The 26,511-nt window shown below is 36.6% G+C and overlaps 1 protein-coding gene across 1 annotated transcript in view; it reads left to right on the forward strand.

Moving 5' to 3' along the window:
• LOC112460430 (proteoglycan Cow) overlaps positions 1–26,511 on the forward strand; it is a 110,984-nt gene that overhangs the window by 56,643 nt on the left and 27,830 nt on the right. The window contains exons 2-4 of the mRNA XM_025025092.1: positions 762–819; positions 11,964–12,066; positions 14,775–14,903. Of these exons, the coding sequence (XP_024880860.1) occupies positions 762–819; positions 11,964–12,066; positions 14,775–14,903 (290 nt within the window). The remainder of the gene's footprint in view (positions 1–761; positions 820–11,963; positions 12,067–14,774; positions 14,904–26,511) is intronic.

Consider the following 26,511-nt stretch of genomic DNA (forward strand, 5'->3'; position numbering starts at 1 on the left):
CTGTAATTTTATGACTTATGAAATTATGAGTATCTTGATGTAGATTTTATACACACATATATATATATATATACACATATTCTGATTCTTCGATAATTCCATGCATGCGATGATTGTCGCGCGATGCTATTTATATAGCGTCGATATCGATCAAAGAATATTTGTGACTTCGTAATAGCTCAAGTATTCTTTCTTTAATTGATTTGACTGCGTCATTTTGTCTAGCCTATAAAGTAACTTACGGTCGATTCTCAGAGCGTGGTCAGCAACCTACATTTCATGTATTCTCCCATTGGTATTTTATAGATATTATCTGCGAATTTTGTGTAAGTATGTGTTGCAAACTAGCACGTGAACTATCACGCGAGCCTAACTCGCAAGCTCGTTCCCCTTCGAACTACGTTTCACCCCATTCTCTTTTTACCTCTGACCTCGGCCTGAACTTCGAGCACACGGATTACGCGTTCTTATTTCATCGGGCAACCCTGAATTTCGTGCACGTGACGAACGATCGTTCGTCATATTCTCTATTCACGTGCATACGTATATATTCGTACCGGTAGCTTTCGTACCGTATCAATCGAACTGCATTTTGGCGCAAAACGCCACTTACCCTTGATTTCGTGACGATGCGAAAATAACGACCTTCAACGAGTCCATATGTTTGCGTGTGTCCCATTATATCCAAAAATAAGATTTAAGCAGCGTATAGGTGAATGTGAAATTGACCTTTTCTAACATGTCAACTTTCTTATTTTCAGGATGACCCCCGCATAATGAAAGTTGGAGACAAGAAACGTTGGATACACGACCCGAATAGTAAGTGACATATTGTCAAAAATATCTGCATGAATTTAATAATCTTGGATGCATAATATTGTGTAAATATCTTCTTGAATTATTTTTTCATAACTGGAGCTTAGCTTTTTTATTCTGTTTTTATTTAAAAATAAATAAATTGAGATAAAAAGGAAACTTTTATCTGAAGGCAATATAAAGTGGAGGAAACGTTTTTAAATCGTCTGATACAATATCAATCGTTATATAAAATAATTTAAGAGATTTTCTTTGAGAATATCTAAATATGGATAACTAAAGATCAAATCTGTTTAATAAGTGCCTCTGTCAATAATACGAAGGTTTTGCGTGAAACCTATAATCAGACTTTGTCTCGTGTATTTCAATCGTATGACAGGTAAATGGAACATTTAACGGGCTATATTTATCGCATCGCGCGAAGTTCGCATGGATAATTGGCATTGTCTCCGGTTCGCCGATCGAATTGCGTTATGGCGCGTCAAATGAATTTCACGCGGCATGTATCCCCTCGAGCGCAAATCGTCGAGCGCGATGTCATCGCCCGCCTTTCGAATGCCTCGCGATTTTTCACCCCCGCCGCGCCGGGTGATGCACGCTCGCGAACTTTTCGCGCCGCGCCGGGAGGATCGTAAAGCCGGATATACGTACGACCGGTATGAATTCGAATGGAATCTCTCTCTCCCTTCCCCCCCCCCCCGTCAGCTGGTTCGCTCAGCGAAATGTGATATTTATCACGAGCGTTGCCGCTAAATTCCCTAGAAAATTCCAAATATTATATATATTTCACGTACGCGTTACACGCGGTCGGATGTATCGTGAAAATCTGGAGTAAAAGTCGGAACGATAGACGGTTGTGAAAATGACACGAACATACCCGACAAGAATATCGCGCTGCGCGCGAATGATGTACCCGAACAAATATTATATTTATATCTTTTTCTTATAAATATTACATAAGAATTTTGAGATGGAATTTTTGAACTTAGCGCGTCAAGAATATTATTCGTCCTATGTTGTCGAATGTATTATTATAATATGTATTATATACATGCATATATGTATACAAAATTGTTAGAAACCGTGAAACCGTAAAATGAAAATGAGAATTGCTTTTCCTGTTACATTTGTTTAATATTAAGTAAACTTTGAAAGATATAAATATGTAGATTGTGCTTGAAAAAAAATGTGATAAAAAATAACCAAGTTAGATGACGTTCATGAATTTAAAGTTGCGAATAAAAGTTAATAATAATGCATGCGGACATCGAAGTTTACTGATGAGTAGGTAAATGAAAGAGAATTGCGTCGAACGGATTTAACGCCAGTAGTAAAAAAGATCGTATTTACATGTCGTCTTTTTAAACGTTTCCAATTTGAATAGCGCCGTCGTTTAAAATATTGCTGAATTCACTTCGTTAAAGATTTGTATATAAAAAAACATTATATGGTGCTCCGTTGGCAGAACGGATTTATTAATAAAAAATATAATCCTATTGTAATGTAGATATATGCTGAGAAAAATGGAGGATACATTTATAGAGGTTGGACGCAGTTGGACGCAGTTTATCCCGGTTTTTACTGCAACGTTACTTCGCAGTTTCCTTTTGTTTTTCTTTTCCTCTCAGCTCTTTTCTAATTGGCTGTGACGCATCGTGTATCATTCATGTGCTTTTGATTCTCTACTGTGTATATATCTCTACCTGCACCTGCACGTTTAACTATAATTGCCTAAAGCATCTCAGTGAAGCCAGCGTCTTATTTTCAGAATTTTTACATAATTGTTTGATTAATTGTATAACGGAAACGTGAAATAGGCATCCCAGTACCTTTAGGCAAAACTCTTTTCTTAACAGAAACTTTAGAGCTTTTTAAGAAGAACTAGAACTCTCTCAATTATATCGAAATGGAAATGTAGTTCTGGAAATGTAGTTTTAGAATGCTAATTTTCCCTGTTGAATAAAGCAGTAAGTTTGCTATTGATATATGCGGTGAGCTTCCAGAAAAATTGTAAACTAATTTTGCATATATTCCTTTATGTTTTAAAATTGGTTTAGAATTGGTCTAAATGCTGCATTGTGCATATTTATTAATATGTACATAATTATAATTGAGATATTATATATTACACTATACAATATAAAGCGCACGCTATATACACAGCATGACGTGAAACTATTGATACGATCGCCAATGCTCGTCATAATCAAGTGAATAATTCCGTTTACCATAATTAATAATGAGCGAATATTATGTATGAATGTTATATCGTCGACTTCAATCTATTCATGAAAATCTAATTAAAAACGCACCTTGTCCTCGAAAATGTTTTTTATTTTAAATTTGAATGTAAATAGATCAGAGTTATTTTATAAAAAATAATTTTCAAGTAATTCTTCTTTAAATGAAAGCGATTTCGCGATTGCTCACATTTTAATACCAGAGAATCTCCAATTATCGTATGAAAAAAGAAGAAAGAAAATGTAAATGAATATAAAAAGGCTCAAAGATTAAAAATCAATAAAATGAAATTAACGGGCTTAGGGCCAATTTCTTCACCGTTGGATAACTCTATCCTTCGATTAACCTCACTCTTCATCTCTTTCTAACTGTCCCCTTAGAAAAAGATGAAGAGTGAGGTTAACCGAAGGATAGAGTTATCCGACGGTGAAGAAATTGGCCATTAGAGCCATAACTAGGTGTTCGTGTTGATATTCACATATTCACATATGTATTTAATATAAATCGACTGAAACGTTTGTTATTCAGACCATCTTCAGTGCAGTTTCGAAAAGTTTTACATAGTTACAATTAAAGATTACAAATTACGAAAGTACGCAAAACGCATTATTCGCAGTCTAACGCATAAAAAGCAAAGGTTCCCTCCGTGTGGGCATGTCAAAAATTAAAAGTGAAAATAGTGATATATGCCTTTTTATATAACAAGACATGTCGTAAGCTGTCACTGTTGTTAATAACGGTTTAAGCACGTATATTAGAAGAATGCAAATGTGTAAAACAAGTCGTTATGAGACAGTTTTGGTATATAGCAACATGACGTTATTTACCATCGACGTTTGTTGAGTATTAGTAAAGTCGCTGCTTCTTAACAATTTTTTATTTGATCATTGGCGATTGCTGGCCGTTTAGCTGCACGATGATAAGGATACGTTAAACTTGATGCGCATCTCCATTTCTTCCAATTTTCTTTCTCCAAACTACTAGCACGCGTGCGTTATAGCAAATTTTCAGGTAAAGTCGCGCTATGAAGGTCGTTGTAACGACGATAGGTTTCATTTCACACCTCTTAACGCGAAATAGTTTAAGGTTCGGCGGAAGCTGAACGGCGGAAAGGATAAAACGAGTCGGGTCACGTATTTAATACCCCTTTCCACGGGATCCTCTCCGCCGTACTCGATTTTGCGATGTTATCCGCATTGATCGCCCTTTTCCTTCGGGCGACGAGACAGGTAGTACACGTTGCATCTTTAATTCTCAGGAGTTGATCGATGTTCCGTCGGCTGCGTGTGATCGTTTTCTTTAAGAATAGCACAACTTTCTCTTGTTATTGAGATGGCACCATGCGCGGAATTTTGTATAAGTGGTATTTCCGTATCGCATGCATGCATATATTATTATGATTATTTGTTATGAATTTTTATGACAAATTTAAAGGTTGAAAAAATTTTTATGCGGTGCTTGTGTTAATATGTATACAGGCTAAGTTTCTTTAAAAAATTCTAGTTAACATAAATATATAACGCATATTTTAAAATAAATTTGTAATTAGTGAATATAAAGTTTTATTATTTGCGAGTAAAAATTACATTGGTTTAGTTTTTCGCATAAAGACACTTTTTCTGGAAGATATAATTTCAATTATGAACCCATATAAAGGTTTCTTGTAAATCTTTTAAAATTTCAAAAATTGGAAAATAAAGAGATTACAAATATATATGTAATAAAACGTCGTAAAACGTTTGACTTTAATATCAAGTACAAGAATGTTAATAAATTTAGATTGAAGATTTTGTTAAAATTTCAGAACAGGGCATTATTATATTTTTCTACTTTTTAGTATTTAATGTTAAGTATTATGGAAGCAAATTAAATTATTTTGTGATATTAGGTTTTGCGGAACGATAGAGAAATTATTCGACAGAGGCAAAAGAAAACAATATCACGGCTTCACCGTGTACAAATTGCGATAAATTATACCAAACGACGATGTACATGATTACGCGTTATTTATACGTCTTAATTATGCAGTATTTATAATGCCGAGCTCGATGAAATAGCCGTTCACGACGATCGCGCGAACCGGCATGCGCGGCGGCAGGCACAAATTGATGTTTCAACATGCGATTGCGTGTAATTGGACTTGACTGTAATAATAACGTGATCTTACACGATAATGCATATACTGCAAACACCTAATTATTATCTGATAATGTGTATCATAGAGCGAGGGGAGGGTGCAGTTATCGGGTAATTTCTGCATCGATTTATATCTTAACTCATGTACTGTTGAATCCACCGCATTTATGTACAGAGATCGCTCGCTCTAACGATCCTTAATTTTTTTTTAACGCAAAAAGTAACATATTTCTCATGTGAGAAATCGCATCAACACATCGTGTTAAGATACTGAATTAAGTAATCACGATCGCAAAAGAAGCTCGTGCCCACGAAGGCGCGATTAATTATTAACGGGAAAATTTACAAAAATGCGCGCGTGTCGTTCCAGGCGATCTCTTTCAAGGGACGTTTCGGGATTTACGAGGCGCGTTTATTACGAAATTCCGACCGAGTTGCTGCAACATCAGCGCGCGACGAATCAATTTCCCCCTCGCGGCACGCGCCGCTTTAATCGTCGTACGATGATACGCATGTATCATTGTCGCGCACAGGACACAGTCATCGGAGCGCATGCAAATATGCGTTCGCACGCGCGACTCGACCGCGACGCGACGCGACGGTGTGTCGGGCCGGTGCGTCTCAGGACATCGCACGCGCGATTGCATCCGCCCGCGCCGCGTTATCGTGCACAGCCATTCTCGTTGTTCTCCACACCATTGACCCGCCGGCGGTGCTATTAGCGTCGGCCGATCATTATTCCGTTCCCGAAATACACGCGGGTACGGATCGACCGATCGATCCCGCGCCGAGACGTCCGATTCGAGTAGCCGCTCTGCTATAGCCCGCCCGCGCCGGTTCCGAGGGCGCATTGTGTCGCGTAATCGCAATCGTATTGTAATGTACGCCGTATAATTCACGTTGTAATATCGCCGAGTCGCGCGCGCCGCCGCCCTCGGCACCGTACGATAGATACGCGATTTATGGTATCCGCGGATCCCTCGTGGCGACGGTGCTGGTAATAGATGGTGAGAGGATCAGCCGTCTCTCTCTTTCTCGCTCCTCTTCTCCCCCCCCCTCTCCCACGACGAGCGTCGAACGCCCTCGTAAATCCTGCTCGAGGCACAGAAAGAACTCCCGCGGCGGTCTCAAGGTAATTTAGGAGACTCGGGCTATTCGCCGGAGGAAGAAGGTAAACGAGGAACCGGAGGAGCTCCTCCGCGCTTCTCCGCTTCTCCGCGCGCTTCCCCTTCCCTTATCGTCTAGCCGAATTAACTGTATCAGCGATTACGATACGATAATAGCGAAAGTTAGCCGTTAACGCGACAACGCTGGCCGCCGCGCCGCACCGCGGCAAAGTGGATTTCCAACCATCTTTTATGAACTTTTGAAACAAAAATGGGCCACACCCGCGGCGGCTGCGGCGCGGCGGCGACCAGAGGGAATAGCTCCGAGTAAATTAGCGCGCCCGTCGAGCGAACGAGCAAGCGAGCCAAGAAGTCTTGAGATCCGGTCCTTTCTGCAATTATAATATATTCCGTTCTCTCTCTCGTGCCACCTGACGTTCGTCATACTGCCGCCGCGCAAATCTTGTCCTTTTTCTTCTCCGCACTCCGCCCACTTATATGTCTCTTTCTCGCTTTACCGTGTAATCAACGTTTGCAGCTGGGGAAACAAGGAACGTTTCTCCGGCTCTACGCAACTTCTGTTATACTTACACGCAAAACCGTCGTGCCGTTACTCGAGACGATTCACAGTTGTGTTCTCCTGTCTTCTCTTTTGCGAGGCAACTTTTTCTAACTATTCGAGAGAACTTTATCATTTTGTCGAGCATAACAAACAGAGGACGACGTGAGGATCGCGTTACGTCCTTAACGCCTTCACCGCTAAACTTTACTATTTTTATTCGCGCGAGTATTCTCGCATATTGATGTTTCTGCTTTTTAATATAGAATTTCATTTTTCGCGACTCTTTGTGTTCTACTGCGTTTTTGACACGTAATATGGACAGGGAAATATGAACAAGAAAAGAAATTTTTTATTGCAGTCTTTTCAAAGAAACTTAAAAGTATTTTTTTTTTATGAAATAAAATACATGTCAACTTGCGTAGACAGTAAAATGATTTATAATATTAAATATCGTATTTTAAAAAATTCTGACTAACTTTTTTAATATTTTTGCGAGCACTTTTTCGACGTAATTATACAACGGCAATTCAGCCATATTGCCAGAAATACATACTCGCAGAATATTTCATAATCTAATAATACAGATCGTTAAATGTATGCAGCAATCTTTCTTGCTTTTTTACATTTCAACAAAATTGTAGCTCCGCAAATTTTGCTAAAATGTTACATAGTAGTACACGAAATATAGTTGCTATTTTAAATATGGTATCCATATTCTGGAAATTTTATGCAATCGCAGCGACCACGTTTTTTAATATTTTTCTTTTCGAGACTTACGGGTATATCCTATTTTGCAATAATTCTCAATTTTAGTGGCTTAACGTGAAGATTTATGGTAAACGTCAAAATTTTTGTATGCGTGAATTCAAGAGACCTTCGTAACCGCGCAATCTTTTAACGGGAGACGCAGCCTCTCGCTCCACCTCGGAGTATCTTAAATATTTTTCTCAACCAGCTAGAAAGCCGCCCGCCATATACGAAACTCTCGACTTTACTGCCGCGAAATCCGGAGTTACGCTCGGCGGATTGGTTCGATCCGGCTCAGAAGAACCGCTCGAATTACGGCCGGCGGATGCTTACCGAATACTCTCTTACGTCTGCTCTCCTCTTGTCGAAAACCGAATGCCTCCTCCGACGTGACGTCTATCCGCTTCTCGGCTCGAAGTCTCGCGTGAAAACACTCCCGAGTCGCGTTTCTCGACAGCGTCTTTCTATCACGAGACGATCGAGGACCACGATGCGTAACATTCAGTCCATTAGGTGGGATTCGCGCGGACGATATGCTGGATTCAGCTTGAGCAAGCGAGCGCGAACAAACATGAATGATCAATTTGCTTCAATGAGCGTGAATTTACGTCGATGTTTGTTAGATTTTTTATCAGTGCATTAAAGAAAACGGAGCGTGCTGCATTAGTTCATGGCCATTCGTGATCGTTGTTTTCCTTGCCAACTTGGTCTGGATGCGTTTTTGTAGTATGTGGGATCTTATCGCGCATCGTTCCAAACAATACGCAAGGAACGTGGCTGCGAGGGACGTAATATCTTCGTCCTTCCTCGATCTACGAGAAAGTTTTCAGTTATACGCGACGAGCGGAAACGTGGCAGGTCTTGTATATATATGCATATATTGTATATAGGGGAAGCTATATATGTATATTATAAGTATATATATTATATGTATATATATATATATATATGCACAGCAAACCTTCTCCTTTCTCATGTAATCCTGCGAAATTAAGCCGTCAGGAGACAGTCCAAGTCTTCTTAATTCATGTACGGTCGACTTTAATTTCGACCCGATGGAATTTCCCGTTTGCGCGATATTACTTCTACCGCGCCGGGAGACAAGCTTCACGTCATAGGAGAAACTTTTAATTGGATATTTTGAAATCTTTAACGTGCGGAATAGAATGGGGTTCCTCTTTTATCTACTAAACAGAAGACCGTTTTCTGTCTCGGGGCGCGCCGGGTTGTTTTACACCACGGATGCTGTATGCTGGCTCAGTGAGAAGAAATATTGAGCGATTTTACGCGACATTTGCACGCTACGAGATATTCCTAAATGCTTATGAAGATCTTCGTAAATATTCATAATTCGTACGGAAGTGAATATTGCAAACGAACTTTCATGAGTTTATAATAGTATTCATAATGTTGTTTACGTCATAGCGATGTAATAATATAAGTAATATAATAATAAGCTCGCGAGTGAACTTACAATTAATTACATAAAAGCGAAGTGACTAAATTGAATGTACCAAAGAGTTATTTCCATTTGGTAACTATGCACACGCGCATAGTTTAGTTAGTTTGAATCGCGCGATTATTTTAGCAATAATAACGTTAATGTAACTATCGTGTCTGTACTACCCCTGAATTGTAATTATCATATTTCTAGCAAAATTTCAGTACAGTGTATCACATTTAATTAATTATTGTATGCTTGATACGATACCTGCTCTTAATGTGAACCAGGTCAATTAATTGTCTTTAAAAAGTATATTATTTTTGGGACAAATAATGTTATGTTATATTATCATGTACGTATAGGGTTTATTTTTATTTCCTAAAAAGGAATATAAAATTATGCTTTATAAAACAGTTTAAATGTCAGAATTTGCAATACAATGTCTTTTGATTTCACAAACTCATTACATTGTAACTTTTTCTCTAACGAAATTCTCTCTTTACAGTTCTTTACAATATTGTATTACAGTGCAGCACAAAAAAGCTGGCAACTTTAACTGGACATTAGCCAGTTTTTAACGCGAAAACTCGCTTTTGTCGTCAAATGCTCATTTATTTCTTATTTCCGTCGTCGTGCATTTTCCAAATTGCAATGACTTTCTTGTGCATTTGCAAATGGGAGCAAGCAACATGCGTATGACAATGTCAAGCAAGAAATAATTACTTTACTACGTAAACAGAGTATATGTTATTTTCTATCACAATTAATTTCTATTTTATATGTTGACTAGTTATATTTCTGCCAAGCTTGAATAAAAGGTCGAATAGTTTACAATCAGGGAAGAATTATATATTTATAAATGTCGCAAAATTTTAAGTTTTGAGATTGTTACAATGCGCAATCATCAGTCTTAAATTAATAGTTTGTGATTTTAAAATATTTACAATTTTCCAAAAAATATTTAGATACTACATATATAAACGAGATTTAGATTATGTAATAATTTATTATTTATTTAGATAAATATATATAAATTTATTTACTTGAAACTTGATGAAAAGGGTCATTATTTTTTTGTTTCTGATTAAATTTTTATAATAATTTAAATTATTATTGATCAATTTGAAATGAATAAAACTTTAGGAATATTTGATGATAATTTATATCATATTATAGTTACAAAAATATATTTAAAGTCATACAAGGGACATAAAGTTTACTTACGAAATAAAACTATTAAAGTAAGTAATATTTTCTTAAAAAGATGTTAAAGCTTTTCGAGGTAAGAAGTACGTTATCAGGTGTAATACACGCGGTCCTGCAAGCTGTGGCTCTACGCTAGCGTACTTGTTTTTCGGTTGCCATATGTTAAAGAGCGGTAGGTTGAAGTGGGGTATCGTTTTATTGATTGCGAGGACTGCGGACGAAGAGAAGACACCGGCGATGTGCTTGGTTCCGGACGAGTTAATGGAGAAGAGGAAGATCTGATTCGGCGATTGGATGCAGTAGATATAGAAGTACGCTCCCTCGAACGACCAATATCGCTTGTCGGTGATTTCCAGACGAATGAAAATGCTCAGAGCGCACACGACGAATGTCGACGTACATTCACGGCGAGTCTATGCATTTCATTTCGGTTCGCGGATAGAAAATCCATCTGATTAACGCGATGCGACCGCGATCGGTCTCGTCATAATTATCACGACTTTCCTTTATTGCAAGCGAATAAACCGTAACGACGAATTATCATCGCGCTCGTTTAGCTCAGAGAAATAATTGTAAAACGCGGCGATTTTTATTTATTTATTCTTCTTCGAGATAAAACGCTCTTTTGATTTGTCACTGATGGAAAGAGGTCAGCGATCATCGATGTAATTAACTCGTGAATTCATAATGCTAAGTTTTGCAAAAACTCAAATAGTTTGATTATTTCAAATTGAATGTTTTTAAAAGATAATCTTAAAGTTTCTCCAAAAATTACTAGGAAAAGAAAATTTGTTTGAAGATATAGAAATTCTATTCTATATTATTCTATATTATAGAATACTACATTGAGAAAAAAAAATTGTTAATCCCAAAAAATATTTAGTCCGATACGTTTAACTAAACATTAGTTGTTTCAACAATTTATTTAGTTTCTTTAATCAAGAATTAATTAATTCAACTAATGCATGTTTAGTTAACTAACCTAAATGTTTAGTTGAACGTATCGAACAAAATATTTTTTAGGATTAACAAATTTTTTTTTTAGTGCATTAAAAATCAATAATGCAATAGCTTAAGAAAGGTCCAAGGTATTGGATTATTCATGTAATTTATTCTTTCAGACATTTTTTATGATGAATAATAGTCAAATAATGCCAAAAAAAGAATGACGAATGAAAGAAAAGTAGAAGAGATCTCCTGCTTTGAGAAGAGAGAATTATCCGACAAAACTAATAATAAGACGAGATAAAGCAATATTGATTTTATCACGAAGTGATTGCTTTCGACATTACATTAAAACGGATCCCATTTCTATAACTAGGTATTAAATTGGCGCAATAGAAGATAATGAATTTTTCTAAATTTTCAAATAACTGCAGTATAAAAAACATTTTATTTGAATTGAATCCGAGGATGGAAAGAATTGAAGTAAATTATTGACTAAGCTAGGGGGGAACTACAATAGCAATATCATCAATAATCTAAATATATCTAAAGTATAAAAAGGTAAAGAAACCTCAATAATCTCTAACACCTTTCTCTTCAAATCTTGTAAAATGATGTGAGCAATTATTATTTTGTTCGTTATAATAGGTTCCGAAATGTATAAATTTGATTCTTTTATCTCTGTAGAATAATTAATAATAGATAAAGTATATTGTTGTTTATAATATTAGAGTTTAAAATCAATTTTTATCTGTTTCAGGCGAGCTGTGTCGCCCACTCAACTGTAAGAAGAAGGAACTCTGCCTTTTGGAGGACACGTTCACGGCCGTCTGCGTCTCAAAGAAGGAACTTCACAAATCAGGGTAAGTATTGAATTTATTTATTTCCATAATTTTGAGCGAAATGATGTTTTAAGATAAGACGCTTACGGTCAGACTAATTAATGTTGTTAAGTGTTCCTTCCTGCGAATGTTTGAATCTCTCCCCTTTTCCCTCTCTCTAATAAGCTATCAATATTTCTATATATAAGAAGAAATAAATATACAAAATTAAGGATAAAAATCTTGATATAGTGCAATATCAGAACCGCTTATGGTAAGACAATCCCTGAAAACTCCTAACGACGAAATTATGAAAATGAACGCAAATAATTAACATTGTACTATATAAACATGAGGATATGTATTTCAGGTCTTATTTAAGAAATTATTAATTTAATTTTTATCATCATACCTCAATAAGGATATGTAACGCGATACAATCTGACAAAGATAAGACAATCTGTTGGTATAAAATTTAAATGCAATACGTGCAATGCATTCGAATGTACTCGCACTACTAGCTTATTCAACATGATTTCTGATATTGCGTTTCGAAGTTTGCATTTAGTGTATTATTTACCTTTTATACGCTAAACTGAAGTCTTTATCTAAATCTTCGGTTATATTTACTTGGCACCGATACCTAACCAATTTCTTGAAAGATTCTCGTGTGGTGCGTTGAGCCAAATTTGCTCGTCCCAAACAACGATAATGCGCAAATTGTCGGTCGATGTTTTACTCGCGGCTAGATAGCGATCTTCCAAAATTTTTTCTCTCACTTTTCCCACGTCGATCTCGTAGCGCGTTAATTTTCACGGGGCCGAATAATCGAAATTCTTGGCGTTTGTACGCCGCCGATGTTGGCATTAAGCAGCGCCAATATTGACGACGATATCGTATCGCCGCAAAACAGCATTAAACCACCGATCGACTGAAACCGTCCCGGTGATCATTGATTCCCCATGCGGTGCTTATTGCCAATTAACTGTAATTGGACATTTCCACGGACGATGTATGCGCGCATACATATCCCACGTACAGATACCTCGATCGGCGGTATTCATCTTGAAGCACCCGTACGACATTAAATGACCTTAATGCGTCATTAACAGCTAAGTAGCCCGATGGGCTTGCCTTGATAAATCGATGCCCCTGTTCGGGATTAATTTCACCAGCCATGCGCGCTGGTGATCGATCCAAGTGAGTTTCACTTTCGTGCATTGATCCTGCTTCCGCGTTCGATTGAATTCTTGATATGTTGCGAAGGGGGAGGAGGAGGTTATACCTAAACAATCTGCCAACGATTTAGATGTAATATTAGAGGTATAATTAAATAATTTTTTAAATAATGCCATAATCTATATACGACAAGAATATTATTGAAAAAAGTATGTTATAATATAATATAATTTTAAGAATTCTCAAGTTATGCATTGTATTAGTTAATTTAATGGAAACAAGTTTTATTATAAGTTTTGCTTTGTGGTTTAGACATTTGGTTAAGACAGGCACGCGAACGTGAGTGTTGATTATAATTTTGCAAATTTTTTCTGTGCAAAATATATTTCTTTTTAATCGTAAATGATGGATAAATATTAAATGAACAATTCCTGGGATAACATTTCTGAAATTTATATACACATATATACACATTGTATATCAGTGTTTAGATAAAAAATATTGTGGTTAACGTAATTTTGGAAACTTAGAAATTTGACATAGCTGAATGTCTTTTTTCTATGAAAGCATCCTGGCTTTCTCAAGGCGCAAAGGTATAGTGACCGCCACGTTAAATAATCACGAAGGATTGCTTTTGATAACAGACTCGCCGCCGTAAATGCAATTACATCGCCTCGCAGCCGCGGGCAGATAAAGTAATAACACGACGATGAAACAAGAAACTGTATCTACCCAAGTTAACGCAATCTCTTCAGCAACGAATCAAGAACAGAAAAGCACTAAATTCCCGGATGTATTTCATTTCATTGTGCTAAAGCGGGTGCTATGTCAACATGACGAACGTCAGTGAAACTCGGGATTTAGAATGGCCCGCCGCTTAAATACCGGGGAGTTTAGCTCGGTAACGTAGTTCGAGTAATGGCCGTTTAATTTTTGCCCTGCGTAAAGCTAATTCACGCTTCGCGTCTGTAATTTCTAGGGCGTGGTATCTCTGGTGCCTCGGCAGGGTTGTAGGACACGAAACTTCATAACGAGCATTAATCCATCGAATAAAGTAGGTTCTATGCAAATCGGGCGCGTCTGAATTGCTCTTGCAAAAGTTCCCAAGGCCCGATAGAACAATTAGAATTTGAAGTTGGATCATCATCGAGCTCGTATTTTACTTCTTACACAAAAAAAAGAACTTGTTTTATTGTTCATTAATTTATTATGAGATTTTACATCGGACGAGAGACACGGAAGCAAGAACATTATTAATTATCCACGACACAGTTACAGAAGAAATTTTTACATTTGTCTTATATTCGACAATATCTTACTATATTTTCCCGATGATTAAACAGTAATTTAAAAATCTACATTGTTTATTTATATCAGAGCTACTCTTTTATGTGCTCTAAATAGAATAGATCCATTATCTTTTATTCTCAAAACAGAAGCATATGTAGCGGCATACTGCAAAACAAATGAGTTTTGTCAAGTAATAAGCGGAGTCGTTTATTTAAAACTAATTAGTTTTTTACGTTGAATTAAGTGCGGCTAATCGTTGGATTGTGCAAATGTATTTGCAGGGACATAGTAATTCCGAAATCTCGGGCGGTTCAACAGCGACGGATGAGAGCCGAAACATCGGTCGATTCCGACGACGACGACGCCTTCTTTGATTCCGAGGATGACGACGACGATCAGGACGAGTCAAAGTAAGTGACAACAGATTTCATTATTCGTTTAATCCACGTTGCACAGATTCGTTGCTTTAAACCCTCGATTAAAATATAAAGTTTTCTCAAAGCCCATATATTTGTTTGCCTCGAAATTACTCCGAACTCTATCCAAAAAATCTTATTCTTCTGAATTTTGAGATTGCAATATTTTTTTCATTTATTTATCTCAAATTTTATTTTTGTTATAATTTTACTGTCAACCAAAAAATATGGATAATAAATAAATATATATATTTCTGTGAGCTTGCTGAATTTTAAACTTTTCCTGTAAGAACGGTCCAAACTTTAACAATGTTCTTCTGGATGGTACTCTGAATAGACGCCATAGACGTGAGATTATTAATATTAGCATGAAGTCGAGCGGTAAGAATAAGACGTGATCCTTATGCGGACTGTAGACGGTTTCTTGAATAGTTTCGGAAACTTCATTTGGAAAAGCCGCATTGCGCGCGCGCGCGCTTCTGTTTAATACGACGGATGAAGTTTCAGGAAAAATTAGTTCTGAAAATAACATTGAGCCCGGGAAACGCGCCGTAGCTCGTGTTTATATTTCGCAAGCCACGTCAAACGGGCATTATCAGCTCGTGCGCACAAGCTCCACAAACTTTAAACGCGGCTTTTCCGTGAAAAGAAAATTCCCCGAGCGGAATTGAGAATTTCATTTTGCAATGTAATCCTTTTGTGTCGATATGTATCGCGTAGACGGCGAAGTGGGAGGGAATTTTTCCCGAGAAGCGTGCGTTGCGATAGAATTGTAATAGAGAGAAGGATTATTGTATCGAACAATTCTCGCTCGAAATTCGATCTTCCATTTGGATTTGTGCGAATTCCGCGCGTATCGAAAGAAACGGCGAAAGAAACAACGGACGTGTAACTTCCCTCCCCCCCTCCCAGGTTTCGACAGTTTATTTTACGAAAACGTTATCTCTGCTGCGCACTCGTCTCGATTGGAGATTAAGAGGTAAAAAATCGTGCGAGGGAAATCGCGCGTTAATTTCGTCCAGCCAGAGAAGCTCATTGACTTCGGAGATTTATACTGATAGCTGCGCTCAGATAGTCTGGTAAATAATTAATTGCGAGGATAGTGACGTTCCTATAGAAATGGGAAGAATTCTTTCTATCTCTTTGTCAAACGATGCGTCAAATGGACCTTGCAAGTCCTCTTTGGAGGAGCGCGAGATCGAACACTTTTCCCTCGAGAATAAAGCCGCTCGAGCGCGAAATTGAAAACACTGTCGCCGTCATCGCATTTTCAAAGACGCGTGTCTTTACGCTTTCAGACGGCCGTTATTAAAACGAGCTTAATTCAGTACTAGTTCAGGAATTGCAAGCGCAAATCTCTTTTATAACTTATAAGGAATGTATTATCGAATTAGCTTCTTTTTCATCACAAAAGAATTAATTAATTAGTAATTATTATTCTCTGATGTATATACTATTGTAATATCTAAAACTAATTGTATTAATTTGTACATAATAAAGATTATAATGATTATAATGATTAAAATTACCGATTTTGTGTGGAACCGTCATTGCTTCAGGACAATTTACAACTGGTACTTTTTCTGTTGCTCGTTGTAATGAACTAATCGCCTGTATTTGTATGTTTGTTGGCATATAAGCTGCTATGTTTGTGAAAACAAAAATTATTTTATATCCTGCTGTTAGTTTTTGAAATTTATGACTTTTGTATATTCATTTTTCTGGCTAATTGCATAGGCGACATCGACTGACGAAGAAATTGTACCTTTGATTGAATTTTGTAACAAATTTTGTATCCTACTACTTGCATCTATTCTGCAAAACTAAACTCCTGAAATTCTTCAGTTTTATCTCATACTCGATGCGCATTTAGGAATGTACTGAAAGTCGATATGCAAAAAGACATTTAACGCGGCTATTTAAAGCGGATCAATTAATAGTAAAAATTTGAAAAATATTTCTGCGATTTTTAATAATATTATACTAATTAAATATTATTATAAATAACATCACATTAGTATTATACATATCACAAAAGTAACATTTGTCACCTTCAATTTTATCAGGCAAATACGTACATTAATTTCCATAACTTCGTGATAATCCCGCGAAAAAAAATTTCATTTGGTAATAACGCTGCCTCGGCATCGTATTTGCTTTTCGTTTTTGGTACGTCAAACGTCAAATAGGAGTTAACGACACGTAGGTATAAAAACTCTGCAGACGTTTAATACTTCTCCCTAGGGAATAAAAACGTTGAAGGGGAAGACATGAAGAAAAGTAGAGGGAGAGAGAGAGAGAGAGAGGGAGGAGGTTGAGTCGCAACGAGTCGAAGCTTGACGGAAGGTTTCTTCCTGTTTAAATTTGCACGAGTCAGCAGGGTAAGAAACGTCTTGACTACCTTTTTTTTTTACTTGGTTGTGCTTTCCGGAAATTCGTCACGCATGGTAAAAGATTATGTCCGACGCACAAAACAATGTCACACAATTTCGCGAAATTACTGTCTTTTGCGGCCTCGCGATCCTCGCCTGATATTTCCTCATTTGTCTAGCGCAGTGTCTTTCTTTAACATTACATTTACATTCTTCCTTACGGAAGCTTCCTTTTCTGTATTATTCCCGTATTATCATAATGTAGGATCTAGCGTAACGTACTATAATACAATTGGCTAAAATAGGATAGAACAACGACGTATTAAATTTTGGGATCAAAGAGTCCTGTACGAGGGCATGCATAAAATATTACGCGGTGCATTTTCTGTCCGTGAAATATACCTACAACATGTTTTGCAGCAGCGTAGTTGCATATTTAAAAACATGTTAGAGACGGTTAAAAATGTTACAGGAAAGGGGTTTTTGCTTTCGAGTTTTATAGTCTCGATAAAGTTAGATAGTTCTTTTTTTTCGCTAAAGAAACTTTTCAACGCAATACTTTCTTAATATGCGGTGGGTGTATTTCACGTGGGATGACTCGCGCGCGAGAAACGTATCGAAACTTTTATCCGGGAAAATAGATACCGATTTCAATTATCCGAAAATATTATCATACTTCCGCGACGCATCGAAAATTTCCGGGTGCGGCTAGGAATGCCGACATTTTCTTCTTACGCGTTGTACAATTTTACGATTTCCACTATCTGAAGTTACTTCGCCGGCGTCGGAAAGACAACGTCGTTTTGCATTTCAGGTCGCGGCAAGCAGTTCGCGAAATATTATCAACATTAATGTTTCCCGAAATTATGTCTTCGCATAATATTTGCATACTATGACGGAAACGGAGTCTTAGTAATATTATTCGCCCGCGAGCTTGCATCTTAAAGTGTTTCCGGTAATTCTTGTATGTCTTCGGTCTATTTAGTGCTTGCGCGAGGTCACCGCGTGTTTATCACGTTCAGAGAAGTTGCGAGATCAAAATTTATTTCTCGCAAATTGTAGAAGGTTGCCTCCGATCTCATGGTAACTTCACTTCGCGAGTATCTTGTGAGAAATTGCATGGGAACACTATTGACAAGAAGCCGTTGTTAACTCTCTAACGAACTCTTCTGCGTCATTGTACCGCTTCCCAATTATGTTTTCTACACTCGCGATTTAACTCTAACGCCATATCGTGCGATTTTATTCAAACCTCGGTTTTTTTTACATGAAATTGCCAAATGAAAGGTCGTGTTCGAAAGGTCGAGCGGAAAATATTTCCCGAAAAAACAGGCAGATAATTTCTCTTTTTTTTTTACCATTCAACTGCGAAAAATTAATGCTTTCTATTTTATCCATATAATAATGAGATTATTCATCAAATATGGTCTTTAAAAAAATACTTCAGAGAAACGCGACCTCGAATTTTTCATAAAAATAATTAGTTCACTACTATATTTTTAATGGAATTATTATTTTATATCATTTTTTAGTAATAAATTTTTTAACAAAAATTTATGAAATAATCTTTTTTAGGAAAAACGATTTTTTAATAAAAATTATTAGTTTATTATTATTATTATCATCATATCTTTAGTGGAATCACGATTTTTATACATATTTTTTAATAATAATATCTTTAAATTTTTGAAGTAAATCTTTCTTAGGGAAAAGGTCGAGAGAGAGAAGTTTTTATAATTTTCGATAGTCGATATAAAACTTTTAAATAACAAAATCTTAAAATAAAATTTTTCTTAAAAATAATAAATCAATTTCATTTAGAAAGAGCATCAAGACTGTGTGGCGAACAATAGATTCAATTGTATCTCTCCAGCGTTTGCGAAGATCTTTCCGTTTTCAATTAGTTTTAATACAGAAGCTATTGATATCTTAGTGTTTCAGGTGAGAAAAAGTCGACGACGAATTGGTTAAAGAAGCTGTCATTAAGATTGAGGGCTTTCGGTACAACTCATATAACGCCGTCGTCTTCAATCTAGCCTCTAAGCTCGGAATCGGATTGCACCGTGGTAATCTTTTTTCCTTCGGAAAGAAGCGCACGACTCGATGGCTGCAATTTGCAGCGCGCATTCAAAGGCGCGGCAGCCACTTGTTCTATTTGCGATGAGAGCCTCAGCTGCCCGAGCTGCCGTCACTCGTTTGCCTTTGTCGTAATTAGTGAGGCGAGGAAGCGGAGGGGTCCTTCTTCGAGCGACGTTTGTTAACGAATAATTATTCGGCGTTAATCCCTCAATCAAATTTTTTCCGATTTCCTATATCTAATCGAATATCGTGCTCGCTATTTTTGATGACGAGCCACGACGTTTAGAGGGCTCTTCCGTTTTTCCCGAAAGCTTTTCCGGAGGGTGGACAAGCCGTCGACGCTTACGTCGATTCTTTTGAGTCTGCATAAGCCGTTATCGATAGCCGTTACGGGCGATGAGATCGGATTTGGTTTGCAGCCACGGTAACCAAGGACGGAATTTTACATGAAGTAGAAACGCGTCTCATTTGCCTCGAGCGACCCACCGTGTGTTCCGTTCTACTACCGGCGCGCCGTGCGACCGCTGCTTTCTCATGTTTAATTCAAAATTTGGCCGTTGGTCGCGCAGTCGATATGCTTTGACGATTCCCGTCTGACTAAGTCCATGTCCTTCTTCCTCTCTCCTTCGTACGTGTGTCACATAGTTCCGTCCGTTCCTCACGGATCTTCCTGTTCGTGGGTCTTTTTACTGCCAGGAGTATACGGCTGTCCAAAGGCAAAGATCTTCGAGCGATTTCGATTTGTAACTTCGACGCACACACACATACATGAATCCAAATCATACGATGGAAACTTCTCTATTCTAGATCGGAGTTCTTGTATTTGCGAAGACAGACAAGTATATAGCATATACAATTTAACTTAGGGTTCTACTACAAAGTTTGAACTACAAAATCTTTTTTTATTAAAACGCGAAGTCCAAGTCATTCATGTTAAGCCGAAGCTTAATATGAATTATTATGAAGTTTGTGCACTTGGACTTACAATCGTCAAGTGCTCCGCTGCCATTATCTATAAATCGTATCCCGTTTAAAATTTATAGAAATTTTCTGGATTCCAGATTAATTGCGTTTTAATAAATTTATTTTCCGCGATTGCTTTTTTCACGGATATTCTCCTTTCTTTATGTCTAAATTGAAAGTGACGTGCATGGTATAATCGTTTAAATATCGTGAAATCTCTATAGAGGAATTTTTGGATCGCAGAATTTGTATGAAATGTACAATTTTGATAAATAGAATAGCTGGACAAATATTTACCGGGATTGGACCCGTCATTGAGCCACAACGATGAGATTCACGTTTGAGAGAAACGATTGAATTTCACGTCGCTTTCTGGGATAGCAATCGATTAATTCTGACAAGAATTTCATTGTCATCGCTTTCTTCTCCCCGTCGATTCGATCCGCGGGAATTTCCAATAATTGAAAAATAGATTCCGCTGTACGCGCGCTCTCGGATTCGCGTATGGTATGGTATCGAGAACTGATTACGCGGCTGAGGAGCGCGAGGAAGTGGAGAATACGGGGGATACGATAAGTGAATCCGTGAAAAAGAAGAGAGTGAGAAACAGAAGCGAGACGAGAGACGAAGCGAGAAATAGGATGATGGTAAAAGTTTTAATTCGCAAAGTGCTTTGGCGTATCGTTAATTATAAGCAAACAGTGCCGGGTATACGGTCTTGCAATTAAAACGGGAAATGCCCGATGGATCCTATGAGCGGCGTCGCCGTCGTCGTCGCGACGTCGGCGTCGGCTCGTTCATTACGAGCTTCAATCTCCGGTGTGCGATGTTCAGCGGGTCGTTAATAGCAGCGACTCCTCCTGTCGATCGTCAAGAAAAATCGTCGTACGCTGACAAAGACAGCCCGTACGCCCGCTCGGGATTCTTTTTGCGAGTCAGCTTTTCCCACGTTGCGCCGCGAGCCGACGCTTTGTCTTCGTCAAAGAGCCAGGCCTGCGAAGGAAGCTTTAAAGTCGATGTACAGACTGTCCCGCGGAAGTTTAACTCTCGGTTCCAGACTCGTTGGCCAATTTATGGTCGATATATTTCCCTTATAGTGGGAAAGTTGACGCGATCTTTTTTCGCTGACTTTTTATTGTCATTATTATCATCGTTTAGAGTTTACACAGTTAGTAGCAGCAGTAGCAGCAGGCTATATAGGAATGGTAAAAAATGACTCCAATATTATTGAGTATAATTTTACACTACAAATTTAACAGTGTATATAGTAGATACGATATAAACGCATATATTTACATAAATATACAATACAAATATATTACGTATAAAAATAATCTGTTTCTTCTGTTGCCTTATTTGTAGTCTGTGATGATATAGGATTTTTTAAATATAATTATATTAATATAGCCGAATGTTTTGCTATTTGTTGAAAGCAAATTTTAATTTCAATAACTTAAATTTTAACGGTTGTTTAAAACACGATTCGTAATTATACAAACGCCAATTGCACTTTTTGAAAACGTAATGCGTGTCAACAGACATACGTAAGCGGACGAATACCGAAGATTTTATTTTAAATATTTTCAATGACTTTTTATATCTCTATATCGTTTCATGATAATTTTAATATAAAATGTTCTAAAGTAAACTCTGGTTAAAATTTTAGCTGCAGTTTGTTTTGTTATTTATTTAATTCAAATTTAAGTGATAATTTTTAAATAAAACTATTGCATAATTTTTTATTGACAACTATTTAAACATTATTAAAATATAGTACTTTTCTCAGGTTGCTATTCAAAGATAACGTGCGATTTCTGGGATGTATATACTTATTTCGTACTTCATTTCGTACTTGCATGTATTTCATGCACAGAATATCTATAGAACGATGATAGAAGCTTCTTCTCTTTTTGAGATGTTAAAGCGAAAATTTTAACGAAAAGATACGTTATACTATGATAACGCATTGTAACTGATGATAAAATCTGAATTTTTAATATATTTTATGAAATATTTTATATAGCAGCTTTCGATATATTTGGACATTCGAAATATTGATGTTAGCCACATTTTTTTAATTGCGCGTTGCGTAACAATTTATATTTACGGGGGTCGGGGGTCGGGGGAGACGGATTGTTATAGAAAGGCAATTCGAATGTCAATATCAAACAATTTATTGAGACTGATACATGTAAAAATGTAAATGGCTTTGAATTATAAAACACGTGACTGCGCATTGCGCAACATTTCCATTATGCAATGGATATCATTATTTAGAAGTTTTATATATTGTACCCGTAAAGGCTTCTCTCGACATTCTGCTTCAGAACAATTTATTACAAAACATTTTTGTTAAATAATTTATTATTAAAAATATAATTAAAAAATAATGATTCTGCTACAGGCAATTTAACAGAAATACCGAGATTGAGTTTTGTGATGGTGCAATATAAATCTTAATACAATGTAAATCTTTTTTTATAAGATAAATGAATGACCGCATGAAAAGAATAAGTATACATGCGAGTATACTAGAAGTCTAATGTGCAATATTTCGAAGAATGTTATTAATGAACGTTCTAAGTGAAAAATATATATGTCTTATAAATATATATACTAACTCATAAATTTTAGAACATAGCACAGTAATTCAAATAAATAAACACTAATAACGCCATGCATTCTGCAATAATATTAAATAAATTACATCATTTATTTTAGAAAAGACTTTACTATATTTCTGTTGTGTGTTTGTGTGTTTGTTTGTTGTGGAATAAAAATTCTTAAATTTATCATCTTTTTTAACATCAGGACAGATTTAATTATAGAAGAAAATGTAAAGAAAAGAATTTCATAGTTCTAATAAATAATTTATATTTAAGTACATGTTCATCTCATTCAACGATTACAGAAATATAATTACGACGCATTCTGGAGGAATACCTTCGCGGTCGAAATTATTTCTTAATGAGTGAAAATCAATCGTTTTGTCCTTATTTTAACTTAATTAACGGATCTAATATGAATCAAAGAATTTCTACTATTTGAAGGAATTTATGGAAATTTCAAATATATATGTATATTTACAAGGGAACGTTTGAAACTGTTCCTCGCCAGTTTTGATGGGTTTTGAATATGTTGTGCAATAGCGAAAAATAACAAACACGTATTTTTTTATATCAGTTTCGAAGCATGTTTAGGGGTTGAAACAACCCCTCGAATGAAATTCCATATATTTGATTACGAGTGAATATCTTTGAAACTGTGAGATATATGAAAAAATGTTTTAGACAAAAAGGTTACGGTTTAAGCGATCTTGAATCTCTGTAGCTTGTATTTAGATTTTTAAAAAAATTTCATATTTTTTAATATAGGTACTCTTCAATGTCATTTTTGCAAAAATATAACCTTTAAAAGAATTTAAATGCACGATTACAGAGATGACTTAATAACCTTTTTATCTAAAACATGTTTTCATATATTTCACGGTTTCAGAGATATTCACTCGTAATCAAATATATGAAATTTTTTTCGAAGGGTTGTTTCAATCTCTAAACATGCTGCAAAACCAATAAAAAAAATACGTGTCTGTTATTTTTTAGCTACAACATATTCAAAGCTCATCAAAATCGGTGAGGGACAGTTCCAAACGTACCCTTGTTAGTTTGTATAATCATGCATCAATTGAATGATTGAAGAATTACGTCAGATTACTACGAGGCATTACATCAAATCCAACTTGATACTGCAGAAAGTTAGAAACTGCAATTTATTTCAATAGCATTTCGTCAGTGATATAGTTTAAGGCTAGTCTCAGCATTTTATGCTGAACGATATTGCGCATCTTACAAAGAATGTTCCTTGAAATTCTTATTGGCGCTCGCAGATTGTTGGATCGTCTGGAGAGTAATAAACAGTTTTTCATTTTATAGTAACTCCCACGGATTTTCCGCGAGAGAGAGAACGGGGGCATTCCCGTAGATTCCGATTCCCCCGTGCTGCCCGCTCATGTCCAGTCGCTTCCTCTCTAAATAAATCGTCCACCCTTTCGCTGAAAATATATATTTCCCGTAGGCAGCTGCCGTCGTTTGTTACTTCGAGGGCACGATTGAAACGCAAAGTTTCACATTGGATGAGGGGTGGTGATATGGCCCGAGGTAACTGGCCGGGAAAAGGGACGCGGGACGTGAGAGGGGCCGTGTAGGGGATTACATTTCGCATTCATGGAATTCCATCGAGGCCGCGTAAATCAAAAGTTCGAGGGCGTATATAAGCGCGGCGACGGGGAACGCAACGGTACGCGGCGAAAATACGCGAGCAGAACCGAGACCGAAGAAAGATCCGCGATTGTTTCCTTTCTCGGCATTGCTTACGCATCATCGTGTGCCTCGATTCCCCCCCGTTTTCTCGGCAATATCGCCGTGACAGTCGGAATGCACGAGGGGCAAGGGAAAAATCGCGAATGGCGACAATGGTGTGATAACGTTGGACGGCGTGCGACCTGTGTTACGCGTATCAGTGACGACCGCATTTGAGATCGGAGACAGATAGGGAAGTTTTATTTGTACCTCCGGGATTCAAGTTCTTAACTTGCCGATAGCATCAGCTACCACGCTACACTATGAGAAATAACGTGAGAGCTTTCGTTTCATTTTTAATTCTACTGAGAAATTTCTAAGTGTCTATTTGTTAGAAATATCTAATGGTTAGAGAATAAAATTATATTTCTTGTTATAATTACCGCGATGAAAGATAATACCACTCTTTCTAAAGATAAAAATGATCGTTTTCTTACATAATTTTTCGTCAGTTAATATTTATGTTTCATCCATTTTAAGTCGATAATTTTTGCTCTTTAGGAGATATAAAAGAAGATTTATCTCGAATTAAACAAAAACCTATATTTAAATTTTTCTGAGTTCCAAGTGTGTCATAGGTATAAATAACGGAAAATATGTCGGTATAATAGAGATCAGAAAAAATATTGTTTAAAGATAAAAGATAAATTATTTCAAGTTTATTTTTACAATAAATTTGGAAGTTTATAACAGTTTAAGATTGATTTTTTTTTATTTTGCGTTATTTTAGTACGTTAAACATTTTGCCTCATATTTCAGGATAAAATTCTAATTTTATATTTTGGTACGCGTGCGCGTATAAATTTTAAAATGTTTTTTGTATTATGCGCATAAAATTATAAATGGTACTTTATTTTAAATTCTGATAGAGATTATAAATTATTTAAAGTGGGCTTTATTTTATAATTTACTGTATTATTTGTGTTATTTTGGACTTTAATCGAATGTAGAAATAATACGTCTTCTTTTAAACAAAGTTATTTTAGGTAAACATTATCACGTATCTTTTCTCACTAGAGACTATACAACTTAAAAAAAAGTAATTGCGAGAACTGAGTTGAGCATTACAGTGTCGCAATTATAAATTATATTCGTAAAACAAGTCAATCTCGTGCTTCAAAATAATTTAACATTGGTAAAATAACCTTTATTTTTAATAATCCGTACATTTAATTGATTCGAAGCCCAAACGAGAATCCAATTTAATTAATACCAGTATAATCAGCGTCGGTTAATTATATCTTGCTGCACTTCTCGGAGTAAAGTGCTCTACGTTTTCATTTCGTCGACGATGAATTATATGGGAGGAACTTTCCCAGGCGATTAATTAAACACTGCCTTGCGATATTAATTTTCAATGAATTTTTAATTACACGTTGTAATAGCTGCAACTCGTCACGCAAAAGTAGGGAACGCTATTCTCCAGCATCCAATTTGTCAAGCTTTATATGCTCCCTACATTTTCATCTCAGAAATGTTCGTTTTCCATTTTCGAAATAACTTTTTTGTATCCTGTCCGCTGCAGCGCCGCGCGATCTTGTTTCGATCGTTGAATTTAGATTCTGACGAAAGTATCGTCGAGAGAGGAAGGTAATGGTTTATCCTGAACATCCAAAGTAGACACGATAAAGTTCAAGTGCCACCTGACGAAAGTTTCGAGCTTCTCACAGGCGGCTTCGCCCGGGCGGCCAAGTCTCCCAATACAGAGAGGGTGGATTAAAGGTGGATTGGCATGTGCATTACCACCGCCACGCCTTTCCAGTTACGCGATTTGTTCCCTCGCTGAATATCCCACCGCAAGAAGAGGACCATCGACATCTCTCCCTAAAT

Source organism: Temnothorax curvispinosus, unplaced genomic scaffold (assembly GCF_003070985.1).
Source record: "Temnothorax curvispinosus isolate PA1 unplaced genomic scaffold, ASM307098v1 QBEX01001170.1, whole genome shotgun sequence".
In the NCBI taxonomy this organism is placed as follows: domain Eukaryota; kingdom Metazoa; phylum Arthropoda; class Insecta; order Hymenoptera; family Formicidae; genus Temnothorax; species Temnothorax curvispinosus.